This window comes from Haliaeetus albicilla, chromosome 3 (genome assembly GCF_947461875.1).
Source record: "Haliaeetus albicilla chromosome 3, bHalAlb1.1, whole genome shotgun sequence".
In the NCBI taxonomy this organism is placed as follows: Eukaryota; Metazoa; Chordata; class Aves; order Accipitriformes; family Accipitridae; genus Haliaeetus; species Haliaeetus albicilla.
The window spans coordinates 9,033,527-9,059,477 of record NC_091485.1 but is presented as its reverse complement, the minus strand read 5'-3'; the positions used below and the strand labels follow the sequence as shown (position 1 = coordinate 9,059,477).

At 38.3% G+C, this 25,951-nt stretch overlaps 1 protein-coding gene across 2 annotated transcripts in view; it reads right to left on the bottom strand.

The window, feature by feature from the left end:
* Window positions 1-25,951, bottom strand: part of GABBR2 (gamma-aminobutyric acid type B receptor subunit 2) — a 495,489-nt gene that overhangs the window by 149,887 nt on the left and 319,651 nt on the right. For both annotated transcript variants that reach the window (XM_069778774.1, XM_069778775.1), the window contains exons 9-12: window positions 24,644-24,724; window positions 21,275-21,425; window positions 20,650-20,782; window positions 6,716-6,823 (exon numbers count right to left, since the gene is read on the bottom strand). In XM_069778774.1, coding sequence (XP_069634875.1) covers window positions 6,716-6,823; window positions 20,650-20,782; window positions 21,275-21,425; window positions 24,644-24,724 — 473 coding nt within the window. The remainder of the gene's footprint in view (window positions 1-6,715; window positions 6,824-20,649; window positions 20,783-21,274; window positions 21,426-24,643; window positions 24,725-25,951) is intronic.

Genomic DNA, 25,951 nt, shown 5'->3' with positions numbered 1-25,951 from the left:
CTGCCTTCTCTCTTACTCTCAAAGACTGAACAATAATGCTGAACATTTCTTTAGGTATCCATATGCTAGTTCATTTTCAGCAGATGGTCCCTAATAGATTGTTGTACTGTTGGTATGGTTACCCAAAGCAAATTTTTGGATCCTGACACATCTCCTTTTCAGATTTACAATCTCTCATATATACTTAGTGAATACATGTGTATCCTAGGGAAAATCCAGCATATAGCTTTTTGTTATAAACACAAAAAGCTCTAGCTAGATTGAAAAAAATGTCCTGGAAAAGTATAAATACTTACAGTCTGAAAACTGACCTGGAAAAATATTTTATAGCAGTAGTTACAGAAAGAACTGATTAGGTAATATGACCCACATTTATGCTAGTACAGAACTACGTCTACAAAGGCATTTAAGTGAGTAAATATGACATGGCTTGTGAGGTTGTGACCTAAACCCTCTGTCAATATAATCTGGAAAACTTTGCTTTGTCTATTTTTAAATGATTAAGATAATGAGAATCTTTTTTAAAACCTCTTTAGGACTTTTAGTGAGAAAGATTATAGATTGTAATAAATTCTAAATTGCACAGGTGGCTTGAAAAACCTGTAGGAAAGTTCATAACTAGAGATCACACTCATCCTATAAACCCTCTCGCAGAGGTTTTCAAATGAGGGATGGAGATAGCAATGAACAGAGACAAGTTGTGAGGAGAAGGCAGCAGCACATAAGTGCGTGGCCTCCAGCTGCTTTCCTCTCTCTGGTTTTTTTCCCCCGGGATACTCTGTGCAATTGCAGGTACTGACAGCTTCCCTGCAGCTGGTACCACGGGGTGAGAGCACGCAGCCAGCTGCTGCCCACCCCGACTGGAGGGGTCAGGACTGGGGGCTCCTCAGAGCAACCCCAGGAAGAGCATGGATGGTCTCTTACCCCTTCCAGTCTTCCATGCGCCTCAGTGTATGGACCATGTTGTATACGAATTAGGGGTGGGTTGGCCAAACTTGAGTTAAGAAATGGAGTGGGAAGACAACGAGCTAAAAATTTTGAGAATTTCTGCTCGGCTTCACTCAGGTAATAAATTTGCCTCTCAAAACCAGGGAATCATACAAGTGCTATCCTCCTCTGAAACCGTGCTCAGAGAGATTTCTAAAGCATAACAAATAATTCTAGCAATTAATTATTTTTTCTCCATGTTGTCACTCAACTGTCTTATAAATGAGATTACCTTTCTCAGAATTCCTACTGCCTTTTTCATTATGGTTTTTTTTCTGGTTTAAGTGAAAAAGATTCCAACAGAAAACTGCCTCTTTTTATTATACAGTCCTATTGCGTGCCCAGAGCAGACTCACCGTGTCTGCTCCATGACATTGGCATCCTGTAGAAAACTAAGGCTGCACTTGTGTCCTGATACTGCACATGGGGAAATAAATGTACATTGTAGAGATCTTAGCAAGCTGTAGGTTTTCAATGATTGACTTTTTAGCCACAACATAAGCCTTTTAACATTTTCATGAGCCCATTATTTTTAAAGGAAATTAAAAGAAAGAGAATTCAATTATAGAGACAGCTGCATGCATCAGCAAAAGGAACCTTTAGATCTTTGCATATCTCATCAGCTTGAGCTAAAAGAGTAACTAGTAGCTATCATGAGCTGTACAACAGCATAACAGGAAAACAAGGCACATATTTTGCCTGTAGATTCTACAGATACATAGTAAAACAAGAACAGTGAAACTCTAAAATCCTGCATTCAGTTTTTATGCTCTGCCCATACTTCTGTGCAACCATTCTGGCCAGTCCTAATTTCAGCTTTTTCTTGCCTCTTATTCCTTTCCCACTCCTATGTTCCTTTCCCAATTTATGTCGCTGATTTTCAGGCCTGCCATCTTGCCTGTAAATGTCAATCTTAATCTAATTTTAAACCAGACCTAGTCCCTCAACTAGAATTTGCCACTTGAATCCCAAACCCAGGCCCTACGTTCCACCATACTGAGCTTTCTTGATCACTTCTTACAGCCCTCCCTGTCCCATTAGACTCTTTGCTGGCTCTCAATAGTATTTTAACTCTCTGGGAATTTTTATCCAAATTCAGTCTCCTTCCTCAACTTCTTCTCCCAGTCTATAATCCCAAACTTCTCCCTATTCTTTTTACCCGGACAGGCTCCTGTTCCCTCCAAAGCGCTTAGCAGCTAACCCGATTTCTCATTCTCGGTCTCTTCCCTGCTCCTGACCTCTTGGACCCACAGTTCCCTTGCAGTGCCAGCCTCCCTTCCCCATGCTAGTGTCAACAAAGCAGGGTGTACAATCTCCTATCTGTCTCTGCAACGCATGAAGACCACAGTTCTCTTCAGAATTCTTTTAAGGACTTAGTAGGCTGAATGTAAGAAAATAAGTTTGCCAGACTGCAGCCTGACAGGCATACCTAAGTCAGGTTGGACTGGTAAGTCATTTTTCTCTGTTGTGGTTGGCTGTAGCTTTCTAACCCTGTGATAGTACCGGTAACATTTCTCAATACTTGTTAAGCTCTTTAATCCTTTCTCATCTGCGAGAACTCTATAGTCACATAGTAAATTTAAGAACAGAGAAAAGCTCGTGAATTATCATCAATGAGTAAAATAATGTTGGCAAAACTATAGCAGCACAAGTCTTAAGATGCTGTTATGCATCCCTTGTGCAATTATATTCTGTATTTACCTGGTAACAATATTGTTAACATCAGGACATATGCCACCAGGAGTCCACAGCGGTGGTAATAACTGAGTACGCTGGCAATATTTTCAGTGAAAATTAAACATGACACATCCCTCCCCTGATGTCACAGTTAAAGGATTAAGTACAAACAGACAGAGCTAGAATGTACTATATTAACGGTAAGACAAGCTTATCATAGCAATGTCAACCAAGAAGTACTCTGCTTTCAAATACAAACTGCAACAAGCAACGTTGTGACCCAGATCATCATGCTTCATTGCATTCATCTACAAACAGTCAAATACTTGTCTTTGTAGAATCACAATATATAAAGCTTATGGAGGCTTTAAATACTACTGCTTTGAATTTGTTACTATTCCGGTATTTGTCAAAAGTGAATGGTCTTTATTTGGCATACTGGAGTTGTGCAGGAGGACATTGCAGGACTGCTTTAATGCCCCCTAAAACCTAAGACAGTTCAGTTCCCATCAAAAAGGACAGCTTCACAACCTTCTAAATTTTAACCAGAAGGGCTGGCTTCTTCAAATGGTTCAGCTAGCTAAGCTTCCCCAGGACACCACATGCTGTCCTGCCACTGATATTCTCCTCTCTCTCCTCTTACCCACTGCCAGTCCTCCTGCTGGGGATGGAAACATAAAAGCAGTCCCCACCCCTCACTGAGCAGAAGATATTCTGCTGCTCAAACCAAGAGAAGGGAGACGTATCAAAACCAGAATTGCACCTCAATTATAAGTGTTACAGTTATTTTTAGTACTAATTCTATTTTACTTTCCATTATCTCTACTAACCTCTTTAAAACTCAAAAATAATTTATTTCCCCTTACTGATTTTGTCATTTCCATTTGACAAAAATTGATTCCCTTGCACCCCTCTGTTTCAGACCCAGCTAAAATTAATACATTTTTAATTTGCTTCCTTTGAGCCCTAGCAAGTTCAAAGATGGTAACAGAGCTCTGGGAATCTTGCAAAATTTGTCAGTTAGCAGCCTGATAGAAGAAGAACTGTATTCTGAATTTTATTGTTTATTTTTTTCCAGTAATAAAGGAGTGGATGTATAAATGTGTGAAAAGAAAAGATTTGTGAGAGCTTCATAATCAGAAGTTAACAAAAATCTTCAGCTAATTCAAGACACTCTAAATCATTTAGTTCCACTCTCCAACTGTACTAAAATGGAGCTATAGTATATTGTTATTTAAAATTCTATATATTTTCTCACAATGAGACAGAAATCCACTCATCTCTTCACAAAGCCTTGTTGTATACGTAAGTGTCCAGTAAAAGTTTGGAAGCAAGCTTGCCCTGTCTGATGAAGATAAATAGATCCACTCATCATATTCTTCTCTCCCTTCCCTAATACCTATTTCCATGAAATGAATGAACCAGTATTTTCAAAAGCTGAACAGAGATTCTTCCACTCTATGAAGAGACTTCACTGTTTGGAAAATTTTCCTGATGAAAATATTCAGGATGACAGGCAGAAGTGGTATACCTAAATGTCAGATTTTACTGTCATATACAGGTGGAAACAGAAACTCTTACAAATGAATAGGATCCACAGTACTTAAATAATTTTGGAACTTTGTACTCCTTGTATTGAAACTCCAGTCTGCTCTGTCATGGCACAGCTAATTCAAAAAACATTAATGTGCTTTTTCATGCAGCACTACCTTTGTTTATCTGTCAGTTTAGACATTGTTTGTGAAAATTTCTATTGTCTGTGCTTCCATAGATACAAAATACTTTGTCTGTAAACTACATCTGCTGAAAATGGAAATGTCCTTGTAAGACATAAGTAAAGAATGGCATAATTTTCAATCAACTTGTAAAAACAGTTTTATCTATCCTGGCAAATCAAAGACAGAAAGTATATGACTAGTAAACATTTATCATGGATAGCTAATTTGTTTTGCATTAAGAAAACTGTTGTCTTTTATGATTTATGCTTGTGTTCTGGTGTGGTATATCCAAATAAAGCGAACCAAGATAATTCTGTGGAACAGCCATTTTTTAAAGTTTACAGAACAAAATGCAATATTTACTTAATTTCAGAATATTGAATAAGGTGCCCTAATAGCCTTGATGTTTTCAGTATCACTCAGAGCGAAGCATCTCATTGCTCAGCATCCAGATGTCTGAAAGTTTATCTCCCTTATACTGGCCAGTGTCTTTTTAACTGATCTTAAATAATTTTTAACATCCAGCTGTGAATAAACAATTGCAATTTGCAGTTGTTGATGGGCCTGTTGAAGAACAGGCACTATAGAGAATTTGAGGATTATGTTTAATTAACAGACAGTGAAATTTAATATTGAGTAGCAACTTGAAGCTCTAAAAAGAAAGGTTTTCTAAAAAAGAATAAAGCAAATACTTAGTGACAGTCCACTGAAGTGCCTGTTCATTCCTATTTGGAAGAGTATGTATTGTAGAAATGATAAAATTCTTGGGATAATAAAGGTTATTAAGTAAGTGCTTTTATGTGTTACACTGGCACTATCTTGTGTAACTTCACTAATTTACAAAGATTTGTACTAATAAACATATTTGCAAGATCAAATTTCATTTTTCAAGAAGGTAAAATACTGGCTCAGCTTTGGTTAAAAATCTTTAATGCAGGAAGTGTAAGATCCTTGAAAAATATATACTGGACTCTGGTAGCATAAACTGCTGCATTATGGTGGGCTCTTTGCACAGATGCAGAAAGGGTGGTCTACACTTCCCTCTGTCCAGAGTATCCTCTTTCTGATACAGAAATTTCTTACAATTTTAGTTAGTTTTAAGATATTTGTTATTTACTCTTCATTATTCTTTACAGTGACTGATATTTGGGATTAAATTAACAAACATTTAAGCAAACCTGACATGGCCGAATAGTAGAGGGAAGTCCTAGATGCTTGTGTTGTTAAGGTGCCAGAGTGCTAGGTCCAGTTCCAGCCACGGCACATATTTCCTTAATAATGTGAGACATAAATCCTCTTAGAAACTGAGTTAATTCTCTCTCTGTCTATCTAAAGTCCAAACCTTTTTATGGAAAGGTGTATCTTGTGGTGACAGCAACTCCCTACATGCTGCAACTGTGGAAAAAATAACACAGTACTAATAACAACAACAAAAATACAGCTCTTCCATGACCACACACAGAAGGAAACAAACAGAGGAATCTGATGAGGTTTTGGAATATTGTTCTATTTATTTTGGGTGTAAATGACCCTGTACCACTTATTAGAATAAACTTATTCAGCTGCATATAGGAACTGCATTTGGCACTACTTCTCACTTTATAATAATATTAAATTTGTTTCTCTGCTTCATGCACATTTCTCTTAATGTTTTTTCCATCAAAATCATTTCTGTTAACCAGTCTTCCCATTTTTAAATAAAACCGTCTGATTAAAAGCACTCTATGCATGAAAAGAAGCTCCACAGGAAAAATATCAAATGAACAATACATACATGATGTGTTGTACCACTCCTAAGCTGAGCCTAATTGTTTACAGAAAATGTGCTGTACCAAAAATACCAGAGACAACTACTGTCGTTCAATGCCGATCAGTCTTAGGGGAAGCTTATGCAATTTCAATCAAAACTGGAACTAGAAAGCTGTAGAAACAGCACTTTCTCTTGCCTCCTCCTACCAATCCATAAGAAGCTTGTGTGTAATACCTGTATCCCAAACAGACATATACAGAAAACATTTCATAACAGCTGTGAATCTACCAGAAGGAGACCTCTGGATGCTGAAACAACATACTAAATAAGAGTGAGGATCTGAATTAACTTTTCAGCCATGTCCACTGTCTACCTCTCGTTATAAAGACTGAAGGGCTGATGCTCGACTCCAACTCCCAGAGACTAGAAAGGAGACCAAGAAAGCCCCAGTATCAAACCATTCAGGATCTTTGAACATGACACAAGAACAGAGTCAGCACATCCAGGCCATCCAGGAAAGGTAGCGAAACAGTTAGAAAATTCTATTAACAGAGCAATGAGAAAAGAGATTACTTCCCCTCACCTTTTTCTTCATTTTTACATTTTTGAAAATTGCATGAACTCTCCACGTTTTTGCAAACATTGCTCCAAATGCAGTTGTGTATCCCACTGTAAGAATCCATGTTCGGACCTAAAAATATATATATATAAAAAAAGACAAAGCCATTTAATTTTCAGTAGACAATGTGGACATCATCATTTCAGCCAACTTTTCTCTCAAGACCTTGAGAAAAAAATATTCAAAGAACTTGACAAAAATGTTGGCATTTCAGAATTGTCTCATTCATCACTTGCTTACTTTTTTTTCTGCCTTCCATCCCCTCTCCAAGTATAACAAATCTGGATGCTGACAATCTGCCATATATAAAAACACAACTCTGTTACAATATTCTGCATTTTTTTCACTTTTATTGTGTTCTGTGCAGACAGAGGAAAGAATTACTGGAGGAAACCAAGAGCCTGAGACTATAAAAAGTACCCGGGGAGCTAATACTAACAGCAACATTTTGAACAGAAATGAACAGAGAAGTAGAAATGTTATTCAGACTAAATAAAAGGAAATTGCACTATGCGAGTGTCCTGGTTTTGGCTGGGATAGAGTTAATTTTCTTCCTAGTAGCTGGTATAATGTTGTGTTTTGGATTCAGTATGAGAAGAATGTTGATAACACACTGATGTTTTCAGTTCTTGCTAAGCAGTGTTTATACTAAGTCAAGGATTTTTCAGCTTCTCATGCCCAGCCAGCGAGAAGGCTGGAGGGGCACAAGAGGTCAGGAGGCGACACAGCCAGGGCAGCTGACCCAAACTGGCCAGAGGGGTATTCCACACCATGTGACATCACGCCCAGTATATAAACTGGGGGAGTTGGCCTGGGGGGGACAGATCGCTGCTTGGGAACTGACTGGGCATCGGTTGGTGAGTGGTGAGCAATTGCATTGTGCATCACTTGTTTTGTGTATTCCAATTCTTTTATTATTATTGTCATTTTATTATTGTTATTATTATCATTATTAGTTTCTTCCTTTCTGTCCTATTAAACTGTTCTTATCTCAACACATGAGTTTTACTTTTTTCTTTCCCCGATTCTTTCCCCCATCCCACCGGGCGGGGGGGGAAGTGAGTGAGCAGCTGCGTGGTGCTTAGTTGCTGGCTGCAATTAAACTACAACAGTGAGGTATGCATCACTTAATGAGAATTCCTGAGAATCCTGGAAAGATAAGAAAAACTGACCTTAAATTATAACATAGGGAAAAATGGCAAGACAGGAACATAGCCTTGGTGGGCAGACCTCAGGGACAAGACCTGAATCAAAGATAATACCTGCAATATGGGCCTAAGAAAAAGGAGATGGTGAGCTTACATAGAATGATGGAGTAATGGGACCCTGAGCTGGCCACAGCTTTGATATAGACCTGTCTAGACATTTTCCTCATACTGAGCTTCCCAGAGAAAACTAGAATATTTTAAAACTAAAAAAGACACAATGTCTTTAGAGTAAAAAACTAGAATTACTTTTCTTTTTTTTTTTTTTAACAGAAAAACCTCAAATTGACCAGGGAGGACTGAACACAAGTTGCAAAAGCTTTTGTACAACTCCCCACCTGCCCATAGCATCCTTGTAGGTAGGTCCTCACTTTCAGACTTGGTTTCAGCTAAGCCAGTGAATTTCAGAGTTGTAGCAAGCTCGGCACAGCCCCCTCTAACTCCTCAGAAGTTTCTCTTTTTGCTGCCCTGGAGGTTTGGCTGTTGGAAAGCTTTTCTGCCCTGAACAGACTGTTTTCGTCCCCAAAGAGGGACCAAAGACTAGAGAGTGTAGCAGGTGGGAGACCACGCGAGAGGCACAGCAGGGAGCTGGAAGCCTACAGCTGAATCTGAGAGCCTGAGAAATCACAAGGAGGAGGAACAATCTCCTCCTCCCTCTAGAGACTCCACGTCGGCCGGCTGTCAAAAAGGGAAACTGCACAAAAGCAAACAAAGAAGTAAAAATAAAATGCACTGTATATTGCAGATGGAAAAACTGGGGGAGAGACAATGGCTAAAGACAGGGAAGGCAAAGGTAGAAAAAGGGAAAGCCAGCATTCTTTTGGCCATGTTGACCACGCATCCTTGGCCAGTAGAGCTGGAAACCAGGAAACCAGGACATTCTGAGAAAAGATTTTGAGAAAAAAATCTTTGGATGACCTAAAGGCAATGTTTTTCATTGGAAACCAGCCTAGTTTCATATCTGACTTCTGGAGAGTTTGGGATTTTTAAATTGTGACTTTAGGACATGCATATTGATGAGAATCTAGGTGGTGTAGTAAGAGGCAAAACTTGGGTTCTAAGATAAATATTAGGAATGATCTAAATGTTTCACTTCTAAATACACATTATCTAGTTTTTGCCTTTCTAAACATCTTCAGAATTTCCATTTTTGTATTCAAAACATGATTTCCCCCCCCCCCCAAATTTTCTGTGGAATAGAAATTCTGATTTTTAGTAATCATTAGTGACTGGATATCAAGGCAGAAAAAACAAAATGACTCACTCAAAAAATATTGATAAAGCAATAAGAGACATAAAATGAGTACAGTTCCTTAAAATAAAGAAAGAAATAAGATACATATGGTCAATAATGGTGAATTAGTGAGAGAGAAGTACACACAGAACTGGCACCTTGGGTCTTGGCAAAGAAGAATGTATACAAATGGACACCCAAAACTGTTTAAGAGGGCATATGCCCAAAACTGATAACACTGTGCACCACGCAGGGACACGCACCTCGAGTGTGCAAGTGTGAACTCAGGGGGTGCTGTCTCACCAGCGTGGGCATTGCCAGGTTGCAGTGATACACACAAACTTAGGGAGCCCACATCTCCTGCAGGACGGGTGTGTATAGAGGAACCTGCACCCCCAGAAGAAAGGGTGTGCTGGTAACCCATGCGTCCGGTGAGCAGGAGGTGTCTGCATGTGACTCAGTGTGTGTGTTTATTAGAAAATGTTGGGATTACATATAGAAGACCGTTTAGGTATTTGTATGTATATATTAACTTTTTATTAGCATCTAATGTTGCGGTTTATCTGTTGCATTGCTGATATGGACCATGAACCTATAGTTCACTGATTGCTGGTTAATCTTGCTATTAATAAAACCAGTAAACTAACGGCGATTAGATTCAAACCGCGTGAGTTTTGCCACTTGGTGACATACTTGAATGCAGTGTTGAAAAAGAAACCCATAACCAAAGAAAATGGGAATAGATATTTAGGTCAGCAAAGTATTATTTTTAACTTAAATATTTTTTCAAGTCTTTGCTCATTGTCCATTACCATACATTATGTTAATAACTTCAGTAAAACCACAGTTAGATCAACTGAGTGATTTAAAAAATACATTTCATATCAACATGTTCATATTAGCTAGTTACATCTTTTTTTGACTTCACATCAACTGAGCTGTGATAACCATACTTAGCATTCAATCTTTCTGCTGCTATTAATAAGCATTCAGCTCTTTTGTGTACAGTTTAGTGATATATTTGGCAAACAGATACATGGTATTTTCATGTCTCTAATAAGACTCTGTTTTGTTCTCACTGAAACAGCAATTGCCTCTTGGGAATAGTAATAAATTCAATTATGCTCGTAATATGTTTCTAACCTGATATTCAGAAAAATGTTATTTCTAGCATGTTTGGTTCAAAAAGTTTTATGTATTCCTGATCTGGACTGTGCAAATTAGAATAATATAACTATTGGCTGTATTAGAAACATTCTAGCTTAAACATACCAGGAGATTTGTCAAAATGAGACCGTTGTTGCTAAGAATGAGATGGTAAGTTTCAGATGAAAATAAATTTTTAATTTTGAAGAAAATGACCTCGAATTTGTCTGCTATAATTCATTAATGCAGCCAGTAAAATTAAAAATTTAGAAAACAGCAAAAGCCTCTGAAATTCATATATCTGCCCATTTATATTCTTAAATGTGTTATACCTCCAAATCCCACTCATTTGAAAGAACATGATAAAAATAACACCAATAATTGGAGAGCATGACCATGTTGTTATACAATCAATCAGTAATTCTCTCATGTTGGAAGCTTTTAATGATGCGTTTCAACAGCATAAGCTGAGGAAGATCACCCTTCTGCCAGTACCCACCAAATGAGCAGGAAAGGCACGTCCTTAGAAGACGGAAAACTTGCATTAAAATCCCTACTCCAAACTAGACACAAAGCCCCAAAACATTCCTATGCTCCTATAGAAGGATAATTTGTAAAAATAGCTACTGTTAATCTTTCTCTTAAAAGGTTAGGTCATTACAAAATTCCTCATGCCTTCACTGAATTTTAGGATATACCTTCAATTATCTGCTTATATTTCTTGGTTACTTCTTTTGAGAATAAGATGTTTTGACTAATTGAATATCTCCTACAAATTTTTTGTTTTCTATCATTCAAAGACAACTCGCAAGTGTCAGAGGAGTTAATATGGTTTGGTACACAACAATCAACTATGTCTGGCAGATGCTAAAACGTTGTTTCCTAACTCTCTTTTCTTAATACTTCCTACATTATTTTGATTTAGGGTCTGTTTTTGAAAATACTATCTATGCACCCATGATTGGAATTTGTGCTTTTTATAAATTACTTGATAGAAGCCCTTACAGGTGCATTACTTGTGACAACTGAAAAATCTAGATATCATTTATTTCGTGGACAACACAGTTGATGACCACCAAACACCAAAAGTGTCTCCACAAAGAAACAGACCATTCCAGGTCATTTTCCAGACTTGGAACAGACATGATGCTTATTTAAAACAAACAAAAATTCACCTCTGTCAAATATTAATGTTTAAAGAAATGTTGTAAGGTGCTTAAACAAATGTTGTGAGGTTCAGCTAAAGAGTCACTGCATTTATGAACAAGGTCCTCCTTTTATCTTGTAGGAGCATTTCTTTTCAACTTCCTTTTGCAACAAAAATCCTCTGTTTTAAGCCTATCCATAAGGTGCTAAAGATCCTTCATTTTTTTAAGTAAGACTATTCTTCCAGCATATAATAAGCACTGGTAGCTTAAGAGACTTATATAAAGTTACTTCGATTTGAATCATATTTCCTCTCAACATTGAACTTTAGCTGGCCAGCCTACGTTTTGAATGCTGCTCTTTCATATCTTCGCACAAATCTGTCTGCACCTTTCCCATCATTTTGTTATGTGAATGATGAAGTGGTTACTATTTATATCTCTGTGTAACAAACCTACAAAGTTATTTGATATTACAACTCATTATTAATAAAAGAATCCATCTGACTGTGAACAATGAGTTAGTGAGGGGAAATTAGTAAGTGGTGAAAGCATCAGAAACATCCTGAACAAAGAAGTAAAAGTCTCTCCTTGTTTATATACTCTAAGAATGAAGGTTACAAACAAAACCACTATTTTAGGTACTGTTAACTTTCAGATAAACAGCAATCTTATCTGAATTTATTTTATTACAATTACAATTCTATATAAAATTATAAATTAAGGTTATCCTGGAAAATGGACTGAATTGATGAATAGTAAAAAGTTTCGCTTTTAAAGAAGTTCCATTATTTTCACATATTTGACCACCACTGCATGTGCATTCAGAAGACCACACAGTGATGAGCTGACAAGGAATGCCTGGGAAGGTATTGAGCTCATGAAAGCAATAATAAAAATTTCAAATGCAGTTGATCAAGAAAGTGATGTATTCTACTCTTCTGTTAAGTTGTAAGAAAAAAACTTATACCAACCTTCTGAACTGAATATACTACCTATTCTCCTTTTTCGTGTTGCAGCTTTAAACTTGCTATACTAATCCAGTTTGCCAATATCAAGCAAACAACAAGAAGATGGGATTAAAGACTTGGAATGATGAATAAAGAAAACCAAGTATCAGCACAAAGAACTTCCATGTGTTACCTAAAAAACTACAAACTTCTTATCACCTCTCCAGGTGACTTCTTTTTTTTTTAATAACAATTATTTGAATGGGATAGTGAGACAGCTTGGTTCTTTAACAATTTCTTCTTCAGTTAGCAAAACATTTAGATTATGTTCGTGCAGAGGAATCACTCAGATTTAACATTCTTTTTACCATCTCAAGACCTTAATTTTAATGGCTTCTTTTAAATAAAAGCTTTAAAATCTTTCTTTCATAGGACTTGACACTCCAGACACTCTCCAGCTTAGTTTATGAGACTCAGACTGATTCATTTTGGCAATATATCAATAATTAGCCAGTTTTGCACACATACCAGGTTGGAAGCTGCAGTGCCCACAGGGTTAGGCTGCAGCTGAACATGAGTGCTGAGCAGTTTGGTGGCATCTTTGTATTAGACTTAAGCACTTAAAAGTGACAAACGCGAGAATAAACCATGCTGTGGGTTTAGCCCTGGAGAGCACAATTATCTTTAAGCAGACAATTCTGTTGATTTCTGTGGACTACTTATGAGTTGAAAATTAAGCACCTTCTATTTTTCTTGGCAAACTGGGGACATAAAGGATAATGATGATGAACAAAAATGTATCATCTCAACAAGTTTTCACTGGGGCTTAGTCCTGCTTCTATTAACCATGGCAAAATCCCCAGTGGGAGCACAGGCAGGCCCCATTAAATGAGTTCACCCATTTGAATCATACTTTTCTCATTTATATCGAACATTTTTTGACATGTGTTTATGACTTTTAACTCATTCTTTAGAATTTGTGTGACACCAGCACAGTTCTTGTAAAACGTAAGTGGCAATAACATTAGAGAATTGAATCCTGCTGTTTTCACATAAATTAAGTACAGTGGTTCTTCACATGCTGTGAGATCTCCTGTAGTGATTTCTTAATATATTTCAGACCATTTTTCAAATTAATGCATGGGTAGTGTAAAAGATATTACAATTGCTCCTGATTCTATAAGGGGACTTTAAAATCTGGCTGTTGTCCTACTGAAGGTGAGGCAAAATGTTCTAAAAATATTGCCTTAATAAATGTCTGGCAAGGTTGTGGTGTAGTTGCTTCAGCATATGAAATAATTTTGTTTCAAGGATCTCTTCAGCCTTGTAACTTTTGTCTCTACTTTCCCCCCCCCCCCCCCCAGAAAATGTCATTTACTAAAATAGAAGCTGATCGGGCTTATGTTAAACTCAGTAACAGAATTGCCTTTGAATTAAATAGGAGTGAGATCAGTCTCAGACTGAATGACAGTGAGGACAATTATGGAAGTGATTATACAGAAAAGGGAGATTAAAATTAACAGCTAAACAATTAAGTAGGAAATAAACTAAAGAATACACTCAAAATGAAAAAGGCCAGACTAAAAATACAAACAAAGGCTATGGTTTCCAGAGACAAATAAATGGATTAGAGGTCCAAATCCTTTTGCAGTTCAGTAGGATCTGAGTGTCTATCTGTTGCTTTTTTTAATTCCTGGCCAAAATTAAACAATTTGAGGAAAAGAATTAGGCAAATATAAAGTCCAAAGGGGGAAAAAAACCCCAAATTTATGGCAATGCCTGAAGAGCATAAAGGGTACAAATAAGGAGCACATCATCACGTACTAACGAAATATCAAGGCTAGATGTTATTTGGTAGCATAGGGTCTAGTCCAAGTGGCTCTTGCCCATGGTACACAGACAGCCACAGCTTTGAAGTGGCACTGCCCAGACACTTTCCTCTTAGTTCCCCCAAAAACAGTTAAACAGAGAAAACTCAAAGTGGCAAGGGAAGACAAAACAGGAATAAATAAATAGACAGAAGGTTCATACATCTTCTCCCTCTCCCTGCTTTACCATTAAAGGCAAGTCCCTGCTTCCAGAGCTGCTCTCAGCCAGCTCCACAACTTTCAGAGTTTTAGCAAATTGCCCAGTGTCCCTGTCATCCTGCAGCCTGCCCCCATCCCTAGGAACCCATTCCATAACCTCACACCTGGCTTTTCCTCCCTGCTCCTCACCGCAGCCTCTCAGTCTCTGTTTGATGTGGTTTTCGGGGTCTCTCTCCACTCTCCTACCACCCTGCAAGCCTCACCTCACGCAGGCTCGGGGTTTCCTAAGGAAAGGTGCAATGTGGACCGTGGAGTTCCAGTTTGCCTAGCTGTTCTCTCAGTGGGGAAGACACAAGACAGGATTTTTTTTTTACTGAAAAATCAGTAAAAACCAACAAAACCTGCCATTCAGATTGCTACAGGACACAGAATCAGAAGTGTTCATGATCCATAATTAAGAATAATATTAGCTAACCGCCCCCCCCCCCCCAGTGCTTCTGACAATCTGGATACATTTAAAGGCCACATTTTAAAGTACACCTTTGAGAAGCTAAGGTCTATAACATCTAGTGTTGCCATGAATGTACATGTTCTCAGGATGTCTGAGAAAACCACAAAGTCTGGATAGTCACACACACTGCAGTAGGTAGCTGGACTTTATCGGTGGCATCTCTGCTCTTTCCTTCTCTCTTTCTGCCTCTCCACCCCACCCCACTGTTTGGTTCCTTCTTTCTGTACAAAGCCTGTTTCCAAATGCCTGAATCATGGCTGAGAGCAACTGACTGGAATCTGAAAGCCTGAGCGCTGTCTGGGTTGGATGAGGGCACCGTTGAATACCACAGGTGTGCAGACACCTTCATGCGCTCTGTTTACTTCATCCAAGCCAAAACACTGACAGGGCTCAGTGAGATCACCAGGAATCACAGAGTATCTGCCTGGGTTTGGCAATTCATATCAATTATGCTAATTAATGAGATAAACAAGATAAAATATGCTTAATTTTAGTGACTGTATAAATCACAAGACTTAGATCCTCTTATCTTTGATGTAACACCTTTGCAGAACTCTGGAGCATAAAGGAGACTGGAAGACAATTGCTGTCTCCAGAATAGCTATTTCCCAGAACAGTGTAAATCCTATACTGAACTATTCCAAACGGATCATTTGCCACTTCCCCTGTCACTCCAATCACTCAGTGCAGCACACTCTCTAGGAGAAAGTGCTGCGACACATCAGGACTACCAGGACTGAGGAGAAGCAGAGCTGCTCAGTCTGCTACTACCTAACACACCAGACCTTTCCATGTGGAGACTATGGGCATTTTACTGCAACCTGGAGTACTTAAACAATCTTTGTTGCAGCCCCAACCTAATCAGTTATATCCAGTGAATATGAACATCATTTTATTTACCTTCTTGAGGGAGATGCATAACAGAGCAGACTATGCTCCTCCTTAGGGCCATAGTAGCCTTTCATCCCATAGCAGTTCCAATTTGCAGACATTACTTGTCTTAAATGCAAAGCATGAAATTCTCAGTAGAACGTATTACAGAAGTCTAAACATTATGATCACATGTAATATTCTCTCTATTTTAAGTATCTCTATGTCAGCTTAAATTCTATTCATAGGATATGTCACTGGCATTGCTAATTTCAAGTCTCTCTGTTCCATATAATGAATGCTTTCAATTATTTTTCCACTTCCTTGCATTTTTCCAGTTGGCATCACATCTTGTTTCACACCCTTACTTCTAACTTCTTTTTTGCTATGATACCATGGTAATTCTGAGATTAAAAACAAAGATAGATCATTCTCATTCTCATTCTTTCCCTCATATCTGAAGCACTTTCTACTTTGGCATACCTATGCATTTAATGAAATATTATACTGCTTTTCCTTTTTCTGTACAACCAATAACATTGCTATTAAGTAAAACATGATCTAACGGTCCTGTAATACACTGACCACTTTCTCAGAATTCACTGCTTTGGATAGTTTTAATTCTATGTGATTGGAGTTTTACAATATGACACCTAATCTCTAATTCTGACATGGAACTAAATAATGCTACATTTGGTATTATGAATTCTTACCATAAGAACACAAATTATTGTGTATTTAAATATACTTGATTACTTTTCCATAGGAAATGGGCATGCCAAGATAAAAATGAGTTAGTTTGGGAACCGATTACCTACTCTAGCACAGAGTCAACACTATATAATTTCAAAGACTTATATAATACCCCTATTCAGCAAATTATTTGACCATATGTTTAAAGTGCTTTGCTGACTCTCAAATACATTTAACACTTGGTTCTGTGTTTCAGCATATTGACTTGTATACCACATGCTCCTACAATTGCTGCCTTACAGAGTGGAAAATGGTGGTACAACTTATCAAAGAAATCCTTTGAAATTTTCAAGTGTTACTGGTGTAATTGTGGATCATGTTTCAGTGTCCTTGGAATATTACAGCATAAAACATATGCCATATGTAGATGTAGGTTGCAGAAAGTCAAAAAGACCAGAGACCGCAAAGCACATTACCCTCCAAACAATGCTACAAACACTGTGCTATAGAGGAAGCGCACACAATAGTTTTGGAATGTAATACCTACAATTTGGAAACCATTTTTCCTGAATTTTGTGGGTAGACTCAGGACTATTTAAGGACCTCTTATAACTGTTGTCAAAAAACTGGCAGAAAATTAAACAGATACTGTATATAACATATCTCACTAAATAAACTTGCTATTGTGTATATACTGCTACTGTGGTGAGACCTAATCGCTTTTGGAATATAGAAGACAAAAAGGGTGATTACTTGGCTTAGAGAGGGGATAACACTAATGACAGCTGTTTAGTTTTGCATGTGCTTATAGAAGTTGAATCAAAATTTTTCCCTCCCTGCAAAAAAAAATCTCTCCCTTCATTGACATGGCTCTTCTCTGTGCCTGAGATGTAGTTGTTATACCCACGTTTTTGGCTTACTGGCTTTTTATGATCACTCTTCATTGTAGCTGGTTCTTTTTATAGAATCATAGAATCATTTAGGTTGGAAAAGACCTTCAAGATCATCAAGTCCAACCATTAACCATGCCCACTAAACCATGTCCTGAAGTACCCTGTCCACTCGCTTTTTGAATATCTCCAGGGATGGTGACTCAACCACTTCCCTGGGCAGCCCATTCCAATGTTTGACAACCCTCTCAGTAAAAAAATTTTTCCTAATATCTAACCTAAGTCTCCCTTGCCTCAACTTGAGGCCATTTCCTCTCGTCCTATCTCCAGCCACCTGACAGAAGAGACCAACACCCACCTCACTACAACCCCCTTTCAGGTAGTTGTAGAGAGCGATAGTGATCATTTTAAAGAGTAAGCCACAGTCTTGTATAAAATGGGAATTTTAAACTAATCTCTAATATGGCTAGAATGGGTAATCAAAATCATGCATTTCCAAGGAAATGGATGATTAGGAGAGATTTGTACTAGCCTGATCCTATAAGAACCGGTATCTGTAAGTAGTCCTTATGAAATCATTAAGCATATTGCCCACATAGAAATAGGGATGCTCATGACATGGAGCCAAATGTACATGCCGTACCCAGCACTTAGTGGATGTTTTGGGAAGAAAGGAGGAGAGACAGAAGAGTTACTGAACGGAAAAGTGGGTTTGTCTCCCATATTTATGCATTCCCCAGCATTACTTCAGAGTTTTCTAGATAGAAGCAAAGTGCATTGCTACAGTCGATGGTGGCTATGTAAAGATGATTTCTAAGAGAAGTATAAGGTGTCCCATTGAAAAAATTATAATTGGAGGAGGAAGTTTTGTAAGAATTGTTTTAATGAGCAGGAGGTTTGAAAAAATATTCCTGATATGTTGCTTCTGAAGGGTCTCTTGCATCTATGAGCATAATTCTAATTGCTGACACAGCTGGGATTCATAAGATAAATCGGTAGCAATGTACAGGAAAGCACACTCAGAAATGCTTCTTTACAGGACTGAAAACCTGGAAAACCAAGACTGGGAAGACATTTCACACACTCTGCTCTGTTGATATAACATTTAACTACATTAAAAAAAATAAATCTCTGTTTAAGGCATGTAGCAATAATTCCTAATCAAAGTTTGGGTTTAAGAACACAGTATTCTCCCCCACCCCTTTCTTTTATTGGTCAGTTAAATAAAGTAGTTATCTTACTCAAGTGTCCATCCAGATTTTTTCCTCTATGGCAGACAGAGAGACTTAACATAATGTGACAGATACAAATTGAAAAAAAACAAGAGATACATAAGATAAGACAGAACAAAGCAGCCCTCACTTAAATTTTGCTGCATTTAGAACATGAGAGTAGTGGTTACATTTTGAGAAGCAAATTAGAGAAAAATCAGATAGCAGAAATGTTTTAGCTCAGAGGCACAGGATTTTGGATGTTGATACATTTTTCAGAGTTAAAACTGAGCTGTTTCACATTTGAAGGAGGACTTAAATTTAGTTTCATATGGCTAAATCTGGGTGCAAACCTGTTCCCTAGAACAGCTCCATGCTGATAAGTAGCTCTGGTTGCCACTTTCTTTCCTTCTGTTCAGCACTGCTTGGCTCCTTCAAAAGGAGGGTTGTAGCCTAGTCATAGAATGGCCTACAGCCTGGCAGTGAGGTCAGGAGCTCTGAATACAATCCCCTCAAGGCTGAGCAGACATCAGGACCTAAAATTTGCCCTTCCTGCCACTAGATTCTTCTGCAATGGAAGGTGAGAAAAGAGCGGGGATTGACATCAGCAACCGGCTTCCTAATGACACTTTTGCTCTGTTAGAAGCTGTTTCACAAAAAAATGGCATAATTGCTGGATAAAAAATGGATGCTGGCATCTTCCACTTCCTATTGGCCCCTATATATTCAGAAAGTTATAGAATAGTTTGGGAGAGGTGAACAGGATCGTCCTTTTGAAGCCTTTGAGGCATCTCTTTCTACTAGCTGTATAGAGAATTTGCACTCTAGCTGTAGGAAGACTGGCTATTCTCTCCTTCTCCTTTCTTTTGCTGCTAACATTTAGGTGTCTAAAATACAGCTGTGTCCAGGCCCGACTAAGGAAGCTAAGACTTTGCACAGAAAATCCTGTATGTTCACCTATACTATATCTTCTAGTGCATCTTGGCATGTACTAAAGAGGTCTCCAGTGTTTTGAAATGGTATAACTGAACAAATCAGATGACATTTCACTTCCATAATAGTTCTAGTCAGTATGGAGGATTTCAGTTGAAACATTGGGATGCATCTGCACCAACTAGCTTTAGGCATCCAACCTTCATGCTTTGAATTATTCTCTGGAAGTAAAGTTTCTCTCTCTCCAATAATGACATCAGAGATTCAGACTTCTAAAAAAAGGTGCTGTGAACTGCAACTTCCTAGAGACTTGAAGAAGGATCAAAAACATAGTGAGGATAACTCCTGAGTAAGTCTGATATTCTTAGGCAACGGGCCAAGCATAGTCTTAGGATTTTTTGAGGAGAAAATATCTGATAAATTTAAAGGCTGGTTGTATTGGTTTTGGAAGGAATATTCCTGCAGTGAAGTTCTTTCATTTTCTTTGAAATGGGCTCTGTAAGTCAGGCTGCATTATTACAGTGAGCAGTTAAGACATTACATGGTTCCAGGTGGACATATTTAATTTGGTTTCAGAGTTGCTTGTTTTGATTTAACTAGAATATATTCTACATGGATCTAGGCTTGTGTGAATTTATAGTGTAGCCTGGAAATAGCAGTAGAAGTCTTTGGAGATTCAGCCAAAAAGACTGAGTAAAAAGACCTGGAGAAGCAGCAGTCATGAAGCCTAAAATAATATGGAATCTAGAAAGAAAACGTAGTAGCTTCACAGATGTTACTAGTTGTCATGCTACGAACACAACCTTTAATAAATAATCTTCATATATATAATTTCAAAACAAGAAAGTACATCTACTGTTTTAGTCTGAGGCCAAATCCCAATGCACCTGAAGCTTTCACTAGTAATAATAATATAGCTTTGTGCATGTTTCAGAATTTGGTCCCAGAAAATATCCCAGGAAAGAACTAAGAGAATCAGTGATTAAATGGAATGAGACATGCAACTACTGAACTTTTCTGTTTGCATTTCTCACAGAGCTTCCTGCAAGACTATCTTCAACTAGAATATATTGATTTACTTACTGTGCAAAGTGTCTCAAATGTCTTTTCGGAGACAAAGGATCCATCAAGACCAAAAAGAAAAATAGATGCATAAGAAAGCATCCCTCCAAGGATAATAAGGTTGTTCATGTAGGGACTGGACATCTTTATTAGTCTATGGACAAAAGGTGATAGTGCATTAAAGATGGAAACATTACTGCCAGGCTGTTAGAGCAATAAAGAAGAGCTTTTTGTAACCAGGCAAACAGATAACCCTTCTTGCAGAACTCCATGAAATCTATAAGCATGCACACTATTTGCTGTTTTATAAAGTCTAGCATTGTTTCAGGTTTTTGAATGTTTAGTAAAAAGACCTCCTATTTTACTGATGGATTAATTAGCTAGGGTTAATGTTAATAGCAGACAGTCAAACATAAATAAAAAAATTACACTTTCCAGACAGTATAAAAGAAAGTGTCTTAACAGATAGACAATCTATTTCAATGTGAATTTATTACACAGTGATTTCAATTAAATAGTTCTAAAATATCATCTTTCCACAGCTTTAACATTTTCCTTATATCTGTCTATATATAGATGACAGACTCTACAAACATAGCATTTAAATATGAAAGAAGTAGTGATAGAATTAACATGAGTGTCTTACTTCTGATTTCTGTTTTTGATGTTAAAGAACAGAAATGCACTGGCCATTATCATTCCTAGGATGGTGAGGGCAGAGAGGATGCTGTAGAGAGGCAGGGAGATCTTGCGTAGCTCCTCTTGTATAATCGTTTTGTCCTTTGGAGGCTCAAGTCCTAGAATCACAACAAGAAAAAAAGGCTAGAGCTCAGCCAGATGTAGAATTTCTGTAAGAATATTTGCCTCTCCTAAGTGCTATACCTCTAATTTAGCAGATTTAGCAACTGTGAACCACATCAGTAGCTGATGAAATCATTGACTTTGACAGACATATGTTAGTCACATTGATTGACAAGAAGGTTTATATTTCTAGAGCAGGTAAACATCCGCTTTGGAACAAAAAACACACCAGAACCCTAATGCAGAACCCCGTAAAATATATGCTAACTATCCTCATTTTAAAGCGTAAATAAACACTAAAATGCATACTGTGACCATAAATTTTACCAGGAGATTATGCTTTCCTGAAACAAGTGACAGAGCAATGAGTAGAAAACAGGAGCATCATTCCTCTGCATACTGTCATTACTACCAGGGCAAATTCAAACAGCCTGTCTAGATACCTACCACAGCTGGAGACCAGCCTTGGTGTGGCATCGCTGGGGCAGGGACTGATGGTCCTGGGGGTCTGAAATGGGGTCCTGGGCTGTGGGCAGGGTGGGGGAAGCCCCAGGAGCAGAGGGAGGCAGGGCTGGTGGTGCCTTCACAGAACTCCGCGGAGTGGAAAAATATAGAAGAATGGATAGCAAAGGTTTTACAGGGACAGACCCACTTTGCAAATCCCTGCAGAGGTGGACTTGAATGTCTGAACTTAAAAACTATGTTTAAAGCCATGTGCTTGATTGACAGTCAGCTCCCACTAATTAAAGGTTTCTCAGTTTAATGAGAAGAATTACTTTCCGACAACTGCAATAAAGCTCTGCATCCCCTACTTCCCACACTCCATTTTACCTGCTTACTGAATTTTTCCTTGGTGCAGGGGATTGACAAAAGGCCTTTTGCATCACTGCCTTCCTTCAGAAAGGGATTTGTGTGCCCTACAGTGCCCAAGCCTGTCCCTTCCCATCAGCTCTCCGTGGGGCTCCGAGGACGACCACACGGGGCCAAGCAGCTTCATTTCACAATGTGGCTGCACAGGCAGAGCTCTGTGGACCTGCTGATCACAGAGCTGCACGTAACTGGCTAGCAGCTGCGATAGCTAAATTTTACGACCACTCTTCTGCTTTGCACCTAGAAGAATATTCAAGGATCTATACAATAAAATAGCTTTATCCATACCAGTTAAGCTGAAACAACTCAGACAATGGAAACTTGCTATCCTTTGGTCTTTGTGCCCAACATTTTTGGAAAAAAAAGTTTCCTTTCAGGTAATCACAATAAAGTGGCAGTCGAGGGACCATTTGCTGATTTGATATGGGAGAAAAGTACCTGAGATTTTCCCCTTTTCCCTTTCCCACCTCAGAGCATGCATTTATAGTGAATGACACTTCACAAAATTAGGGAACAAGTAACAAGCCAAAAATACAGTGAAGTACATGCATGAATTAAAAGAACTAATATTAAAGCAAAAAACCTACCCTGCTGTATCTAAAATAGAGATTATATTGATGATTTGTATTTATTAAATACAACCAGTGATTCTATAAAATGTATTTTCTTACTTGTGCAATGGGCATTTAATTCTATTGCTTCTAATATCATGAATTATTGTTCTCTTGTGTGCAATTTTATGTAATGGATTAAACAGGGCTATATTTACTACTCTTCATTTCAAATACTTAAAGTAACTAAGTTTTTTATACTGCTTGGAAGATGGTAATAACAGTGTCTGCCACACTGAATACATGACTGCCTCAGTGAAAAGTTAAGGTGGGTAAATAGAGAAGGTTCACCGGGAGTCACATAATGCATCTTTAGAGAAGGTTCACTGGGAGTCACATAATGCATCTTAAGACAAATATAAGACAGGCTATGGGTGGAAGGGACACCAGCTGTGGTCAGAACAAGAACTAGGAGTCTGATCCTGAAAAAAGCCTGAATAGAAATTTTCTCCCGTCATTTACTGTCATTAAAGGCATGGAGTTATGAACAAAAAATGTCTCCTGTTACTTGGTTCATCCTGCATATATTCTCTGGAAATTAGTGGTATTGAATCAGTATTCAACCACATCATCAGTTCCTCCTTGCAGCAAAAATAATCTGCTGGGTCCCAGACTTAGGCAACTGGGACAGATTCTGCACTCTTCATTTCCAAAGCCTCATTCTCCAGACAGATGTGAGAAGTGTATGTAGCTGTGCTCTTTTAAGTCCAGCAAAGGATACCAACAGGAAGGTGGAAAGCTGCAGCTGATGGACAAGCAGTCATGGGTTAGATCACTGCAGTGAAACTCCAGTCATGCTCAAGCAAACCTTGTGTGCTGGGACACTGGAGGCAGGGGTAGTAGAGCACGGGATACAGCAGCTTGATACTCATCCACCACTCCCAGGGGAAACCACACAGATCTCACCAAGCTGACTTTATTTTCCGTTACTGAATCGCACCATAGCAGAGTTTAAGATTAAATCCTAATTATTAGCTTTAAAAATAACACATATGCCTATAGTCAACAGGAGAGACCCCGAAAACTCATTTCAGCTGACATCTGGCTGCTGTGATCATATGCCTAGAAAGTCGTCGGTATGCCCGTACTCCGACTGCTGTGAGGGCAGAGGAATTCCCCATGTTAGCTTTGGAGCAGCATGGGACAAAAGATGGTAAGAAGCTACAGCAACACAGTCTATATGCCCGCTGTGGACCTTGGGAGTGCTGCTGGGCTGAACACCCTCTCTAGCCCTATTTCACAGGGGCCATCTTAAAGCTAGCCTTGGTATTTTGAAATCCTATTTTCTAACTGCCTAAGAGACACCTCCCAAAGAAAAACAACCACCTCCTTCTTGTGTGTGCAAAAACAGCACACAAGAGCATCCCTCAGGTGAGATGAACTGGGGGAGTGGGAAATGGGGAGGAAATTAGAACATTATTGATTAGTGGAGATGAAATAGAAGACATATCTGCAGCTTGTTGAAATATCAAAGAACATTTGTGTACACATATAAATTTGAATTTGTCCTGGTCATTGCAATGAAAAACAAGTATCCAATATCAAAACATCACGATTTTCTGTTCAGAATTCTTTTATTTTTTAAGCACAGGTCAGTTCCCATTCTCTTTATGCAGTGTCCTAGCTTTTTGATATTAAAAATCCAAAATCAGTTTTTTGACAGCAAGCAGTCTTACAAACTACACCCAGCTATCCATGTCATTCTTGTACCTCTTTCCAGTTTTCTCTCCTACCTTGGAACCTGATGCTGTTGTTGATTATTTCCAGTGTGTCAGCCACAGCATTGTACTCTCCCACCTTCACTTCTTTTCTTTCTGCAGAGAAACAAACAAGAGTGATTGTTTATGGCAGTTCACATGTTCTCAATTATTTAACCGATTTTGCCTTCTTTTTTGACAATACGTCAAAAGGAAATGAAATATGCCTGCAGTGCACAAATTATCAAAGCAGAATGCCAGACAGCTAACATAATTAAAAGAAATATTTCTGACTCTTTAAAGAAATGCGAATTATTTTTAAGAACTCATTTACATAATCAGGAAATTGTTGTTATTGGGCACAGACATCTCCAGCTTAAAGATCACACACTTACTGGTTCACACCATGCAGGACACTTTGCTGGGAGAACAGATATGGCTAAATCACACATTCCACTCTCATTTAAACAACTAGGACATCTTGCACAGTGAAGTATTTCCCAGGGGAGTCGTACTGGCAGGCTCCAGTCAGTACAGAGTAGACTGGCTAGTTAATAGATACGCTGGGAATCTAATCTCTTATTCTGACTGGGAATTAGCAACTCATTAGTACCCTGACTGCAAAACATACTATGTTATATAATTAAAGCCAACGTGCACTTGAGCTAAAATTTTACTGTTACTCCCATCTGCTATTTTGGGACTATCATCACATATATGGCCTTCTGGTACCTAATAGAGTAGAGTAACGCAGATACAGGAACTTGATTTGTTTGGCTGCTGCCTTGGCCGCTGTAGCTGGAACTCCGGCACACATTTGTCCGACCCTTCTGATAACATCTGGCATCAATTAATTTCTGCCAGTTCTGTTGGGATTTTGGTATGGCTTAGAAGTGCAGGAACTTACTAAATTATCACTTTTACACTAAAACTTTTACATTTTGTCAGAGATTTATAAAGCACAGGCACACTGGCTAAAGTTTTCTTTGATGAGCTGGCTCAGCAGAGCCAAAAATGTCCTTTCAGGGCTCTATATGTGGGCATGCACAACCCAATTTACATTTAAATTCTGAGCTCAAGACCCTATTTGTGACACTGATTTTGGGAGCTGATGATCTTGAACTAAATGGCAAATTTGAAAAGACTGTATTTCACCCAACAGCTCCACATTAACCTTTTCTCCTTTTTCACTCAAAGTAATTGTGCCTGTTGAGCTTTGCTGAATGGAGCAGTTAGCTCCATTTTAGTAAATTCTACAGGCTGATTAATACTAATCTGAGAGCTCACAGGAGGCAAAAGTTTTCCTTACATAAACCACACTTCTTACTGTTAAAATTGTTTATG